At 48.4% G+C, this 14825-nt stretch overlaps 1 protein-coding gene across 3 annotated transcripts in view; it reads right to left on the bottom strand.

Moving 5' to 3' along the window:
* Positions 1-4607: 4607 nt before the first annotated feature.
* The window catches only part of SCNN1G (sodium channel epithelial 1 subunit gamma), a 31991-nt gene continuing 21773 nt past the window's right edge, over positions 4608-14825 (bottom strand). For all 3 annotated transcript variants that reach the window (XM_074381929.1, XM_003930187.4, XM_010340780.3), the window contains 7 exons: positions 10457-10555; positions 9356-9473; positions 8756-8834; positions 8618-8675; positions 8350-8411; positions 6760-6835; positions 4608-6471 (listed from right to left, as the gene is read on the bottom strand). In XM_074381929.1, the coding sequence (XP_074238030.1) occupies positions 6091-6471; positions 6760-6835; positions 8350-8411; positions 8618-8675; positions 8756-8834; positions 9356-9473; positions 10457-10555 (873 nt within the window). In that variant the 3' untranslated portion in view covers positions 4608-6090. The remainder of the gene's footprint in view (positions 6472-6759; positions 6836-8349; positions 8412-8617; positions 8676-8755; positions 8835-9355; positions 9474-10456; positions 10556-14825) is intronic.

Below are 14825 nucleotides of genomic sequence, written 5' to 3' on the forward strand. Positions count from 1 at the left end.
TTTAAAAATCAAATGTAATTTAGGCTTTTACCACTCACAGACAAGATTCCAAACACAATACTTGTTACTTTTGTATAACTACAAATAAAAATGTATTTTTAATGTTATTGCCAGGCATGGAGGCTCATGCTTGTAATCCCAGCACTTTGGGAGGCTGAGGCAGGTGGATCCCTTGAGTCCAGGAATTCAAGACCAGCCTGGACCACATGGTAAGACCCCTATCTCTGCAAAAAATACAAAAATTAGCCAGGTATGGCAAATTGACTACATACTTGCCTGTAGTCCCAGCAACTTGGGAGGCTGAGGTGGAAGGATCGATTGAGCTGGGGAGGTCAAGGCTGCAGTGAGCTATGTTGGTGACACTGCACTCCAGCATGGGTGGCAGAGTAAGACCCTGTCTCAAATAATAATAATAATAATAATAATAATAATAATATTGTTATTTAAAAAGAACAAAAGACAACTGTCAGATCCCTGAGTACATGCAATCATTTAACAAAGAGAGCTGTTGAACAACAGAGTTTGTCAGACAAACACCTGCCCATCTGGCCAGAGGTATGAGCACACGAGGCTGGGAAGATTCCACTGGGAATGTTCCTGGAGGAAGGCGAAGGAGCATTTTAACAATCAGTTCTGATTCATCTCCTCCTGCTGCTCCTTCCAGCTTCCAGCTGGGCACAATGGGGCCCCTTCAGTCTGCAGCCTGCAATTAGAGCTCATGTCTCAGGAATCCTGCTGATCCAGGCCCCTTCCCCACCCTGGGCTGATCCTACCCTGGTAGAGAAGAAGCTAAAACACTTCCTCTGTTTCCTAGGAGGTAGCGGTGGCTGCATGAGCCAGAGGTGGGCCTAGAGGGGACTGATCATTTCTTGGGGATGACTCAGTGGAGAAGGGGACAGAGCCAGAAAGATATTTGCACCTTGGAGACATTCCCTTGAATGCTAGGTTGTTTTTAGGATGTGTTGTGGACATCCATGCAACACCTGTGTTAACACCGACTCATCATTTTCTTTATTTTTTACGATTTTTTTTTAAGACAAGGTTTTGCTTCATCACCCATGCTGGAGTGCCGTGGTGTGAACATACTCACTGTAGCCACAAAATTCTGGGCTCTGGTGATCCTCCCACCTCAGCCTCCCCCAGTAGCTACAGCTACAGGCCACCTTGTCTAGCTATGTTTTATTTGTAAAGATCAGGTCTTGCTATGTTGCCCAGGCTGGCCTCAAACTCTTGGGCTCAAGTGATCCTCCCGTCTTAGTCTCCCAAGTGCTGGGACTACAATCATGAGCCACTGCATCTGGGCTGAGATTTTCAAAAAAAATGGTGCAAAATCATGCACTATAGAAGAATGCATAAAAGACGTGTGGTTTAAAAAAAATAGGAAAGCTAGCTGGGTGTGGTGGCTCACGCCTATAATCCCAGCACCTTGGGAGGCCGAGGCAGGTGGATCACTTGATCCCAGGAGTTCAAGACCAGCCTAGGTAACATGATGAAGCCCCATCTCTACCAAAATTTTGCTAGCAGAGTATGGTGACGCATGCCTGTTGTCCCAGCTGCTTGGGAGGCTGAGACGGGATGATCACCTGAGTCTGGGGAGTCAAGACTGCAGTGAGCCGTGATCACACTGTATGCACTCTACCCTGGGTATTAGAGTGGACTCCATCAAAAAAAAAAAAAGCAACCACTTGGGTTTCTACTGCCACTTAAGGTGAGAAATAGCTCCTTACTACCCAGTTTTCCAAATGCACTGTGTATCTCTAGTCACGTCTACTTTCTCCTCCACTCCTTCAGCCTCAGGCCAGAAATTTCTGCTCTTCTAACTTCTAAGCTCAGTACTTTTTGCTTTTCTTTATAGTTTCACTTATTAATTTTTATTAGGTCAACTTGCTCTTTTCATTTAAATAAATTTAGTTTTTGGATTTTTTATTTTTTAATCACATAACTTCTTTTTGAGACAGAGTTTCACTCTTGTTGCTCAGGCTGGAGTACAGTGGCACAATCTCAGCTCACTGCAACCTCCGCCTCCCAGGTTCAAGTGATTCTCCTGCCTCAGCCTCCCGAGTAGCTGGGATTACAGGCATCCACTACTATGCCGGTTAATTTTTTTGTATTTTTAGTAGAGATGGGGTTACATCATGTTGACCAGGCTGGTCTTGAACTCTTTACCTCAGGTTATCCACCTGCCTTGCCTTCCCAAAGTGCTGGGATTACAGGTGTGAGCCACCATGTCTGGCCACATAACTCTTAAATTGCACAGTTCAGCACCATTGATTATGTCGTCTATGCCATGAAACCACCACCTCTATTTAGTTCCAAAGCCTTTTCATTATCCCCAGAGGAGACTCCGTATCCATTAAGCAGTTACTCTCCATTTCTCTCCCCCACAATCTGCTTTCTGTCTCTGAATTTATTCATTCTATTTCATATAGATGGAATGGGATGATGTATGACCTATTGTGTCTGCTGGCTTTGTTCAATTAGCATGATGTTTTCAAGGTTCATTCATATGTCAGAGGTTCATACATATGTCAGTAGTTCATTCCTTCAAATTTTTTTTTTATTTTTATAGATTTAGGGATACAAATGTAGTTTTTTTGTAGAGATGAGGTTTTGCTATGTTACCCAGGTTTGTCTTGAATTCCTAAACTCAAGCAATCTGCCCATCCTGGCCTCCCAAAGTGCTGGGATTACAGGCGTAAGCCACCACATCCAGTCTCCATTTCTTTATGAGTTCCTGAGCTGTTAGAATGACACAAGTTGATGTGTGTGAAGTGCTTGGCAGAATCCCTGGCAAACCGTAAGAGCTTGATGCATGTTAGCTATTGTTAGTATTGTTACTGTTTTTTTGAGTTCCACAAAGTTTTCTTAAATGCCACACTGTACTCTGTCCTGTCCCCATCTTGGGACAAAGAGATAAGACACAGTTCCTGCCCTTGCAGAGCTCACAGTCTAATGATACAGATGTGGCTAAAATATTATATACAGGGCCAGGCTCTGTGGCTCATCCTGTAATCCCAGTACTTTCAGAGGCTGACACAGGAGGACAGCTTGAGGCCAGGAGTTTGAGATTAGTCTGGGCAATATAACAGGAACCCATTTGTACAAAAAAAATAAAAAATGTAGCCAGACATAATGGTGTGCTTCTGTAGTTACAGCTGCTTGGGAAGCTTTAGCCCAGGAGATTGACGCTGCAGTGAGCTGTGATTGCCTGAAATCCAGGAATTCAAGACCAGCCTGGACAACACAGAACTTAAAAAATTTAAATATGAGCCATGGGTAGTGACATGTGCCTGTAGTCCCAGCTACGCAAGAGGCTGAAGCAGGAGGATCACTTGCACCCAGGAGGTCAAGGCTGCAACTATGATCATGCCACTGCACTCAAGACCCTGCCTGTTTCATAAATATATAGATATCAAGGGTGAAAGTTACATAATGGTGGACGTTCTAACTTCTTGGGGAAAGGGAAAGGGGTCAGGGAAAACTTTACAGAGGTGCTGACATTTGCAGCTGGCCTGGAAGGGTGAGTGGGGAAGGAGAGAAGGCAATGCTGGGCACTGCAAGAGCCAACAGGAATGGAGACGGCTGGAGCTTGCAGGACTTGCACATACCCATACGCTTGGGGAGAGCTGAGCAGCTGTGGCTTTGGATTACCCTGGCCTTGCCTTTGACAAGCCTCACTAGAAGTGTTCCTCCATCAGGCAGCAGCTGGCCAGTTCCACGAATCTGAGGGCACCTCCTGTCCCCACCACGGGGGAGGAGGAGGAAGCTCCTGTCTGCACTGTGCCCAGGTAGGCTAGGCTGCAAGTTCCCTATCGGCACTGGCTGCAGCCACCAGAGCCCAGCATGGATGGAAGCCAGGCTCACGGCCTCTGTAGCCCAATCCTTGCCTGCATCGGCCTGGCTCCTGAGCCCACTCCCCAGGAGAGCTCCCTCCAGTCTGGGGTGACTATGACCTCCTTGCTGGCTGGCATGCCTCCTGGCAATGCCCTGCCCTGTGAGGGCTGGTGGAAGCACCACGTAGGGCAGAGGCTTACTCTAGCCACAGGACTGGAATCAAATTGGACCAGGGGTCCCCAGGTAGAGACAGGGTCCCTACAGCCCCTTTCTTTTACCAAGATTCTTGCCTTTACTCGCAGCCATTCTCATGAAGGGATTAATCCTGAAATGTGGACCTTCCCTACCCATGGATGAAGGCCTTCTTTCAGCCCTAGAGCCAGGGTATTTAGCCTCTCCCTCTTCCCACCCAAAATGACATCAGCCTCACCCTTCAAAGGTAAAGACCAGATTGGCTGCAAAAGACCAGACTGGCTGATAAAAGGCACCAGTTCTGGAGCCAGACTGTCTGGGGTCAAATCCCAGCTCTGCAACCTCCTAGCTGTGTCACCTGGTGCAAGTAACGTAATCTTTCATGCCTCAGTTCCTCCATCCACAAAATGGGATAAACATACCCATTGAATGTGCTTATCCAAGGGTCAGCACGATTTTCTGTAAAGGGCCAGAGGAAAAATATTTTAGGCTTTGCTGGCTTTGTAGGTCTGGGTTGTAGCTACTCAACTCTGCCACTGCAGCACATGAATGGGCATAAACAAAACTTGAACAAATGGGTGTGGTTGTGTACCAATAAAACTTTATTTATAGACACTCGAAATGGAATCTCATATCGTTTTCGCAAGTCACAGAATCTTCTTCTTTTGCTATTTAAAAGCAAATATAAAAATTATTGGCTGGGCACAGCGGCTTGTGCCAGTGATCACAGCACATTTTTTGCCATGTTGCCCAGGTTGTTCTTAAATTCCTGAGCTTGAGCAGTCTGCCCACCCTGGCCTCCCAAAGTGCTGGGATTAGCAGCTGAGGTGGGAAGATCATTTGAGGCCAGGAGTTCAAGAACAGTCTGGGCAACATAATGAGATCCTATTTCTACAAAAAATATAAAATAAAATAAAATTCTTGGTTCATGGTTAAAAACAGAATTTGGTTTGCAGAACATCATTTTCAGTCACCTATGCTAACCTATCTAGGTGCTTAAAACAGTACCTAACACTCTGTTCTTGGGTTGGCTTTAAATACCAACCAGGGATTTAATACCTGTTAGCCACTTGCAGGTAGGAAGATATGAATATGGTAGGAAGTGGGTTGTCTGTGGCAGTTGGTTTGTTTGTGAGGGACAGGCCATTGATGATGGGGGGGGCATCATCAATGCCCTCTGTCTTGGAACAGCTGCCCAGAGCATGGCTTACTGTGTTACCCCTCTTCCCATCTAAAGTGACATGAGCCTTGTCCTTTATAAGGGACAGACACGAATTGGATGTAAAATAATGGAGTCAGATTGTCCGGGTTCAAATCCTAGCTCTACCGCCTCCTCACTGTGTCACCTTGGGCAAGTAACTTAATCTTTCTGTGCCCCAGTTTCTTTATCCACGAAATGGGATAATCATATCCATCTCCTGGGCCCACCACTGCCCCAAAGTGAGGACACCCTGACCGAGTCCCAGACCTCCACCACTGCACCCTGATTCCCACAAACACTCTGGGGGCCCTGGGCCAGTTCTTTGCATCCTGAGGGCATGGAGGCCACCTTTCCCCAGAGTCAATGACTAAGAACAGTTTATTCACAAACGGCTCCAGCGTCGGGGCTGGCACTTTCTCCTCTCTCTGGCATCTGGCAGTAGTTGTCCAGCCTTGATACTCAATATCCTTGGGCTCCAGCCCAGGCTGTCAGTGTGGGTGAAACCCTCAGCCTGGAACTTTGGAAGAGTCCTTTCTTCTCAAGACCCGTGGAGAGCTGCATCAGTCCTCACTCTGGCCTTCGCTTGGGCGAGCACCACTGCCTCAGCCCCCAGTCTCTAGTGATGTGCTAAGAGTTCAGGTCCTGGGATTTATCTCAGCCTGGACGGTTGTAAGTGTTGCTGCATCATGCCAGATGGGTCCTCCTGCACATGCCCAGGCTCCATCTTTTGGTTTAAAGCAGGCTTTTTGGTCAGAGTCTCTGAAAAGCAGAGGGATCCCTGTGTATCTAGGGGGACCCGGACCAGTCCATGCCCTTAGACCCTGGCTGGTGGTCCTGACTAGATCTGTCTTCTCAGCCCTGCCTCAGAGCTCATCCAGCATCTGGGTATCTGTGAGCTGGTTGGAAAATGCCCTCTCCAAGCGCAAGGTATTGTATTTAGGGGGCGGTGTGCCAGGCACTTGGGTTCCTAGGGCTGGAGGCAGGTGCAAAGCAGAGTTGAAAGTGGGTAGGTCATCGTCTATATCCAGGGTTGGATTGTCTTGGCCCTGTGGGCTGCGGGGAGCTTCTGGACAGCGGGGAGCCTGCTTCCGGGCCCACCAATCCTTGGCTTTCTGCCACTGGCGGCGGGCAATGATAGAGAAGAAGTCAATGAAGAAGACCTCAATGATCTCGATGACGCAGACAACAGAGCAGCTCATCCACAGGCCCAGCTGGCCACCAAAGTTGGACAGAAGCATCTCAATCTGCAAGGAAGGCCAAGCCACACCATCAAGAGGGACCTTTCCCCAGGTTGGCCTCACATAGGGACCCCGATTCACAAGGAAGCCACAGGCTAGCCTGGACCCTGCACAGGCTGGCGGGGAAGAAGCAGGCAGGCTTCCTGTCTCCTCTCACCCTGCACATTCTGACCTGAGACCTGGCTGGCCTACAGCAGGCTGGAACCCCTTACCCTGACTCTGCTCCCCAAGGCCAGGCAGATGGGCACATTTGCAGGCCCAGGATAGGTCCCAGAAGGAAGCCACTCTACTCACACTGTTGGCTGGGCTCTCCATGATGGATCTCTGGTTCAGGTCTTTGTAGAATATCAAGAGTTTGGCCAAGTCTGTCCTGCAAAATTCCAATAGGTGAATCAAGAGTCTTGGCATCTTACCAGATCACCAGTCCTTAGCCTGGCTGTCTCCTGCCCAAGCTTGCAGCACAGCCAAGGCGCTGAGCTCCTTGAGGGTATTGGAACCTGGCCCATAAGGGCTTGGTCTACACCCGAGTATATCTCCAGCCTGGATCTGGTCCTCAGGTCATTCATTCACTCAAGAACTCTTTCCCAACTTCCAGAAAGTCCACCCAGCCATGTTGTCATTGTACCCTGTTCTTCATTAAACACGGACATTTGTAATTGTTCGATTGCAATCTCAAGTATGTACAGGGAATATACATGAGCAGGGTAGTTGAGTATAAGGTATTATGATAATAGGCATAATGGCAACGAGCATTTATCGGGGACTTCCTGTGTTGCCAAGCACTGTCATAAGAACTTTATGTGAATTAACTCACTGAATTCTCCCAACAGCCCTATGAGGCAGGTATGTACATTTTCATCATCCTCATTTCACAGATGTGAAAACTGAGATGAGGTTGGTTAAGGAACTTGCTCAAGACTACGCTGTTAATAATTGGCTGAGCCAGTACTCCAACTCATTTAGATCTGGCTTCAAAGTCCATGCTTTTAACCATTGCACTAAACTGCCTCTTGATAGGATGACGGTGAACTGGACCATCCAAAGGAGTGGGTATTACTCAGCTGCTCAGTGCTACAAAACAATGGAGGGTCACTCTTGCCAGAACTTTTGAACTTTCAGGAAAAACTTGAAATAATGGGTTGCTTTCGTGAGGCCAGATTTGGCCCAAGAATCAGTCACCAGTTTACAACACTTGGTTTAATGGTTTGCAACTGCTTAGTCAAAGTCTATTTTATCATTAGAGTGCAAGTACCTTGGCGGGCAGAGACCATGTCTGCTTGATGGTCCTGGTTCCCCTAGCACCTCACACAGCACCTGGCACCTAGGGGGTGCTCTATGAATGTTGGAAGCCAGATTGGCTCTCACAGCAGTCAGGCCCAGCAGTGGCATGAGGGAGATGGTGATGGCTTAGATAAACGTGAGTTCACATGACATGATTCACATGTGTGAGTTCACCATTCCAAGCTTTGAGGAAATGAATGAGTGAGTGAATGAAAAGGAGAGTGGGCCAGGTGCAGTGGTGCATGCCTGTAATCCCAGCACTTTGGGAGGCCGAGGCAGGTGGATCACTTGAGGTCAGGAGTTCAAGACCAGCCTGGCCAATATGGTGAAACCCCATCTCTGCTGAAAATATAAAATTAGCCAGGTATAATGGTGCACACCTATAATCCCAGCTACTTGGGAGGCTGAGGTAGGAGAATTGCTGAAACCCAGGAGGTGGAGGTTACAGTGAGCTGAGATCATGTCACTGCACTCCAGCCTGGGTGACAGAGAAACACTCCATCTCAAAAAAAAAAAAAAAAAAAAAAGAGGATTTGGCCATACTCATACTAAAGCAAGTGAGAAGGCTTGGGGCTGTGGCAGGCAGAGGTAGAGGAAACTTACTTGTTGAGCTTTTTGTTTATTTGCCGGCCTTGGTCCCAAGTGAGAACAGGCAGCAACCACTTCTACAATGGAGAGAGAAAGAGTGTGTCTGAGGATACCTGACAGGCCAGGCCCAGCCTCCCTCCTCGAGCTCCCCAGCTTGTCCCCAGCCTCCACAAGTTAGCTGTCTTCCCCTTAGGCCATGTCCCAGGCCAGAGGACACAGCAAGGGTGTCAGTGAGGCTCCAGGCTGGGGGCTGCAGGGGGAAAGGGTAGGCAGAAGAACTTACCTCCGAAACCACAGATGGCCATTGTGCCAGGCTTGTGGTTAGTGTCCACTCCTTAAAGCTGCGGGAGGAGGAGACAGCGTGAGTGCAGGTGGCCCAGCCCAACCCAGCTGCCCGTCTCATCCCTTGGGGTCCACACACCTGCAGGCTTCTTTGCATACAGACTGGCAGCCCAGCTCTTCCTGGACAAAGGCTCGATGCAGTTGGTAGTAACAGTACACTGAGGGACAAGGGAGAGGGCAGCGTGAGCTTTGGAGCCACAGGGCCCTTCCTGGGTATCCCTGGGTCACCAAGGACAGCCCCATAGTCCCATTTTAATGACCTCTTTTCCCACTTTCTACCAACGCTGGCTCTCTGGAAACAGATTGTGTTGTGATGCTGGGAAACAGTGCGGTGGTTAAGGATGTGAACTGAAGGTCAGATCACCCTTGGTTTGGATCCGGCTCTGTTCCTTTCTGGCTGTGTGACCTTGGGCAAACCGGTTAGCCTTTCTGGGCCTTGGTTATCTATTCTGTGAAAAGCTAATATCCACAGTTCCTACCTCCTGGAATTGACAAAGGTGGTCAGTTGGGAAGTAGAATTCAAGCCAGGCTTGAACAGAAGTAAAATTCTAGTTAATGGCTCTCAACCAATTCCTCCTTCAGGCAAAAAGCAATGGGGTGGGAGCCCAGGAGTGCCTGTTGCTGGGGCTAGGCTGACCCTGGTCCTGGGGCATGCAAGGCTGGAGCTGGTCTTACTCACTCCAGTTGGGGTGCTGCTGGTAGTTGCAGTAGTTGGCTTCGGGAGGTAGAGGCTGGCTGTACTGTGCACACCCACATTTCTCCACCATCTTTGTCTGGAAGCATGAATGAAGGCAGATCTGAAAGGGGAGACATGGGGATGCCACTCATATCTTTGCACAGGGATGCCAAGGAGTTCCCTGCATATCCCTCAGCCCAGAAGGCCAGTCTCCCTAAGGCTTCACCAACCATATGAACCTGCCCCTTATGCCAACTGGGCTGAACACAGTCCCGGAACCCCAAAGGGCTCAAGCTGGAAGATGTATTAAGAGTTTATTTATTATTAACATATTATTTATTGTTATTATTTATTATTCTGAGAATGTGAGAGAAGGCAGAACAGATGGTCTCACTTAAGTGTTGAAAAACCAAATGCCTACAGGAGGCAGTGATGTAAGCGACATACTGGAGGGGTAGTGAGAACCATGGGAGCCAGAGGACACCTGCTTCGTTTATTGGGGGAGCTACCCTCACTGTTCATCCTGCAGGAAATATGGGCTCCATGTTGCCTTATCATTTCATTTTTTCAAGGGGCTGGAAATCTAGATTTTCTTGTAAAATTCCCTGACTTTTAAACACTATCCAGGCTCTTGAAAAACCTGGATGTATGCTGCCTGGAAGGAGACTGGGAGCTGCAAATTAGCCATCCCTAATCCAATCCCACCTCCCCCTGTGGTTGCTGAGGGGAGCCCAGCTGGCCCAAGGCCATCATTGAGTGAGGGGCACCAGCAGGCCTGGAAGCCACACTCGACCCTTTGACCAGTGTCTCTCCCAGACGTCTTCTCTCCTGTCCCTCCCCTGCCAAGGCCCATTTAGGAGGTGGGTCTGTCTCAGTTGTACATTGAGTTCCACGCAAACCTCAGTGAATCAATTAAGCTCTGGTTACAGACAAACTGCAGAGGACTGGAACCAGCCGGCATCATTTGTTCTTGAGGTCTCTGGATGAACCCCAGGGATCCTCACCCAGAGTTCCTGGTCCAAGCCACACCCCAGCCTAGATACAACTTTGTCTCCTGGGTCCAGGCCATAAACCTAGGGCTGGGTGCCCCCGTCAATCTGTTACCTGGAGTGAGTAGGCAGCATTGTAGATGTTCCTGATTGGCACGTCACTCCCGTCCTCCGTGCACTGACTGTAGGGCTCGCTCAGCTTGAAGGACTCTGTCTGCAATCACAGCAGCACACACTCAGCCCCGTCCTCCCCAGTACCCAGGCAGGGGGCTTTGCAAGGGGCACCAGACAGGTGACTTTGCAAGTAGCCCTTGGGAGCTGAAAAGCTATTTGGTCATTCATTTAATGAAAAGTTAGTGAGCACCTATTAGGTGCCCAGTACTGCTGTAGACACTGGAGTCAGCAATGATCAGATAGATAAGTTCTCTGCTCTCATGGAACATGCCTTCCAGTGGGGTAGACAGATGGTCAGCAAGCAAATAAATAAATAAGATGATTTTGGATAAATCTGGATGCTGTTTAATGAAATGGGGTAGGGAAAGTGGAGGGGTTAAGAGGAGATGGGCAGTTTTTCCCATTGGGTGACTAGGGAAGGTATCTTTGAAAAAGCGGACCTGTCGGCTCAACATGGAACTGTAAGAAAGAGCTGGTCTTATCAAGAAGTGGACATGAAGCTGGGCATGGTGGCACACACCTGTAGGCACAGCTACTGGGGAGGCTGTCTCTACCAAAAATACAAAAAATGAGCTGGGTGTGGTGGTGCGCATCTGTAACCCCAGCTATTTGGGAGGCTGAGGTGGGAGGCTCACTTGAGCTCAGGAGGTCAAGGCTGTAGTGAGCTGTGATCGTACCACTGCACTCCAACCTGGGCAAGAGTGAGACCCTATCTTTAAAAATGAAGATGAAGAAGTGGACAGAATGTGATTGGGTGGAGTGAACAGGAGAGGCTTGAGGCAGGAGGGGCTGGTATAACTGCAAATGGCAAAATAGAGAAATTGCTGGAGATGGAGTCAGATGGGGAGGTTGAGGCCAAATCATGCCCAGCTGAGAAATTTGTATTTCATTTTCAGAATGAAATAAATTTGCAGTTAATGAATCCACTAGGAGGAGAGAAGAGGGATTAGAATGAGCAGGGCCGGGCACAGTGGCTCATGCATGTAATCCCAGTACTTTGGGAGACTGAGGAAGGAGGATTGCTTCAGTCCCAGGTTTGAGGCTGCAGTGAGCTATGATTGTGCTACTGCAATCCGGACTGGGTGACAGAGCAAGATTCATTTTGAAAACAAAGAGAGAGAGAGAGACAGAGAAGAAGGGAAGGAGGGAGGGAGTGAGGGAGAGAAGGGGGAAGGAAGGGAGGGAAGAAGGAAAGAAGGATGGAATGAAGGAAGGAGAGAGAGAGAGAAAGAAAGAAAGAGGGAAAGAAGGAAAGAAAAAGAAAGAAGGAAAGAAGGAAAGAAAGAGTAACAGGAAGGAAGCAGGGACTGTGAGTTGCCTGGGATTCCTGCTCAGGTGAAGGACCCATTGTCCTGTTTTTTGGTCCCAAAAGTTGACTTGAAAGATGTTGACTTCCTTAGAAAAGAGCCAAGGAAAGCTCAGTGGAGTAGAATGCTACCCTGACCATCAGAGGAAGTAAACAGCATTGTCACTCGAAGTTCAAAAATTGTATTTGATGATTTTTTTAAGAGATGAGGGTCTCCCTCTGTCACCCAGGGCAAATGGAGTCCAATGGTGCAATCAGGGCTCACTGCAGCCTCTACCTCCCGAGCTCAAGGGACTCTCCCACCTCAGCCTCCCCAAGTAGCTGGGGCCACAGGCTCCTGCCACTGCGCCTGGTTTCAATGATGTTTTATCGTGGATGACTAAATTCTGCTTTAGCTTAATATTTGTTGCTGCAAATAAATAATCCAGCCAAGCCAAACAAGCCAAAATGGGGTTGGAAGGAGGATAACATCTTCGAAGGGCAGCACATCAGTGGAAGATAAATCATGACCAGTTTATCACAACTGTGTTATTGTGCACTGTGTGTGTCCATGTGCCCTGGTATAAGCATTTTTAGTTTTTTGGTTGGGGAGATGGAGGTAAAGAGAAAAAGGATGGCAGATTTGTGGGAGGGAAGAAAATGATTTTCTCTTTGAAGAAAGAATGAAAGCTGGGGAAAAAGGAATTAAGAGGTTTGACACAGATGGAAACTGTAGCCATCTCAATTGACTATAATCCCTTTCTGTTTGTATTGCATTTCATCTGCTGACCCATTAGTCTCCCTCAATTAGCTGCAAGTACCTCCAGGGCAATTGGTGATGCTCATTTAAAAATGTTTAAACAACAAAAGCAAACAAAGGAGAAAGTGGCTGTCTGGCCTCCGCTCTTCCCCAGGGTGCCTGTACTAACAGATCAGATCCTGCGTCTCAGGCAGACAGACATGGACTCACACGTTCACTTTGCCCTGCAACCTGCCCTTCTCACTTATAAGAGTGAGCGTCTTTCTATGTCAGTACAGAATAAATAGACTTAATAGGTGGGTAGCAAAAGCATGCAGGGCCTCTAGTGCATGCCAGGGCTGGGCTGGGCACAGAGGTGCAAAGATGTTGAACAGTGGCCTTCCCCGAGGTCACAATTCCATGCCATCCTCTAAGCTTCTCCAAGTAGCAGGATCCCTGGGTGGACACATTCCTATGCCCCTCCCAACACCAGCCTGCCCGGTCCTGTTGAGCTGTTCTCAGCATCTAGAGTGTCAGTTATAGGCTCTACCTGCCCTGGGTAGGAAAGCACAACACCCTGGCATCCAGACGAGGGGTCTGTCCACTTAGGCAAGCTGTGTGCAGCCAGCAGGGGTGGCTGGGGCTCCCTCTTCCCTGAGAACCAGCCCATGGGCCGCTTCCAGGAAACCAATTACAAGAAACCATTTGGATTTCTATGCTTTCTGGGTATTCAATGGCCCTTCACTCTTCAATGATGCTTATCAAACTCGGAGCTCTTGGAAAGTTCAGGTTGTTTTCTGAAGCAATGGAAAGTAGGGCAAATGGAGCATATGTTCCATTCTGGGTGGGGTAGAGGTCTTGAGATTCTCAAAGCCTCAAATGCATGAACTTTAACAGAATACTTTTCCCTCAGCCCCAGCTTTCGGCTTTCCAGAACTGCTGGCTTGTGGAGGCTTCAATTCTGATGGCTTAAAATATTACATGAAATAATAAAATAACTGGACGCAAACTCAATTTAGTATCTGGTGTCAAAGAGGAAGAACTCATTAACATAATGACTAAAGAAGACATTCTGACTTCTATCCTGACCCCTAGGGACACACAAAAAAGAGTGTGTATATGTGTGCATGTGTGTGAGTTGGTATGCGTATCTATGCATACACGTATGCATGTAAGAGTGTGTGTGTGTGGCCGGGCGCGGTGGCACACGCCTGTAATCCCAGTACCTTGGGAGGCCGAGGAGGGTGGATCATGAGGTCAAGAGATTGAGACTATCCTGGCCAACATGGTGAAATCCCATCTCTACTAAAAATACAAAAATTAGCTGGGCACGATGGTGCATGCATGTAGTCCTAGCTGCCTGGGAGGCTCAGGCAGGAGAATCACTTGAACCTGGGAGGTAGAGGTTGTAGTGAGCTGACATCACGCCACTGCACTCCAGCCTGGCAACAGAGTGAGACTCCGTCTCAAAAAAAAAAAAAAAAAAAAAGGGTATGTGTGTGTGGATGTGAGTGGACTGTGCATGTATGTGTACGTATATGGGTATATATGTCAGACATGGAGCCCATTTATATCAAACCAGGTACTATCTGCTTCTTTCTGAAGATCTTGGGGAAGGAGACAATTGCATAGGAGTCCTTAGCTCACCTCTCTCTCTCTCTCTCTCTCTCTCTCTCTCTCTCTTTCTCTCTCTCTCTCTCTCTCTCTGTCTTCCTCTGTCTCTTTGAGACAGGGTCTCACTTTGTCACCCAGGCTGGGGTGCAGTGGTGCAATCATGGCTCATGGCAGCCTTGACCTCCTGGGCTCAGGTGATCCTCCCACCTCAGCCTCCCAAAGTGTGAGGATTACACATATGGGCCGCTGCACCCAGTGAGCTCATTCTTTAAGGTATAAACAGTGCTAAGGGAAAAAGCCCAGATGGCAGCAGAGCCGGAGGGGCAGGGAGGTGACAAGGGGAGGGCCTTTATCAAAGCCCCCACAGCTTCTGGGGTTAGAGAGCCAGCTCCCACCTTCTTGCAACCTTGAGAATTTCCAACCGGTATAATCACTTCTCATCTGTGAGATGGTTGGTCCAGCCAAGCTATTTCCAGACAGGGTGGCTATCAGACCATTGTTCTCACATTTCAGTGGTAACTCTTGTCCCAGCCAGTAATCCCAAGTCACCTTCTCAGAAAGATTGCCTGCCTTGCCACAGCTGAGAGGTTTGCAGATTCCCTTCCACCTGCACCCTGATTTAGGGCCCATCACAGCGGTCAGTAGGCTGGTCTCCCAGGCTCACCTACCTTC

Source organism: Saimiri boliviensis, chromosome 12 (assembly GCF_048565385.1).
Source record: "Saimiri boliviensis isolate mSaiBol1 chromosome 12, mSaiBol1.pri, whole genome shotgun sequence".
Taxonomy (NCBI): Eukaryota; Metazoa; Chordata; class Mammalia; order Primates; family Cebidae; genus Saimiri; species Saimiri boliviensis.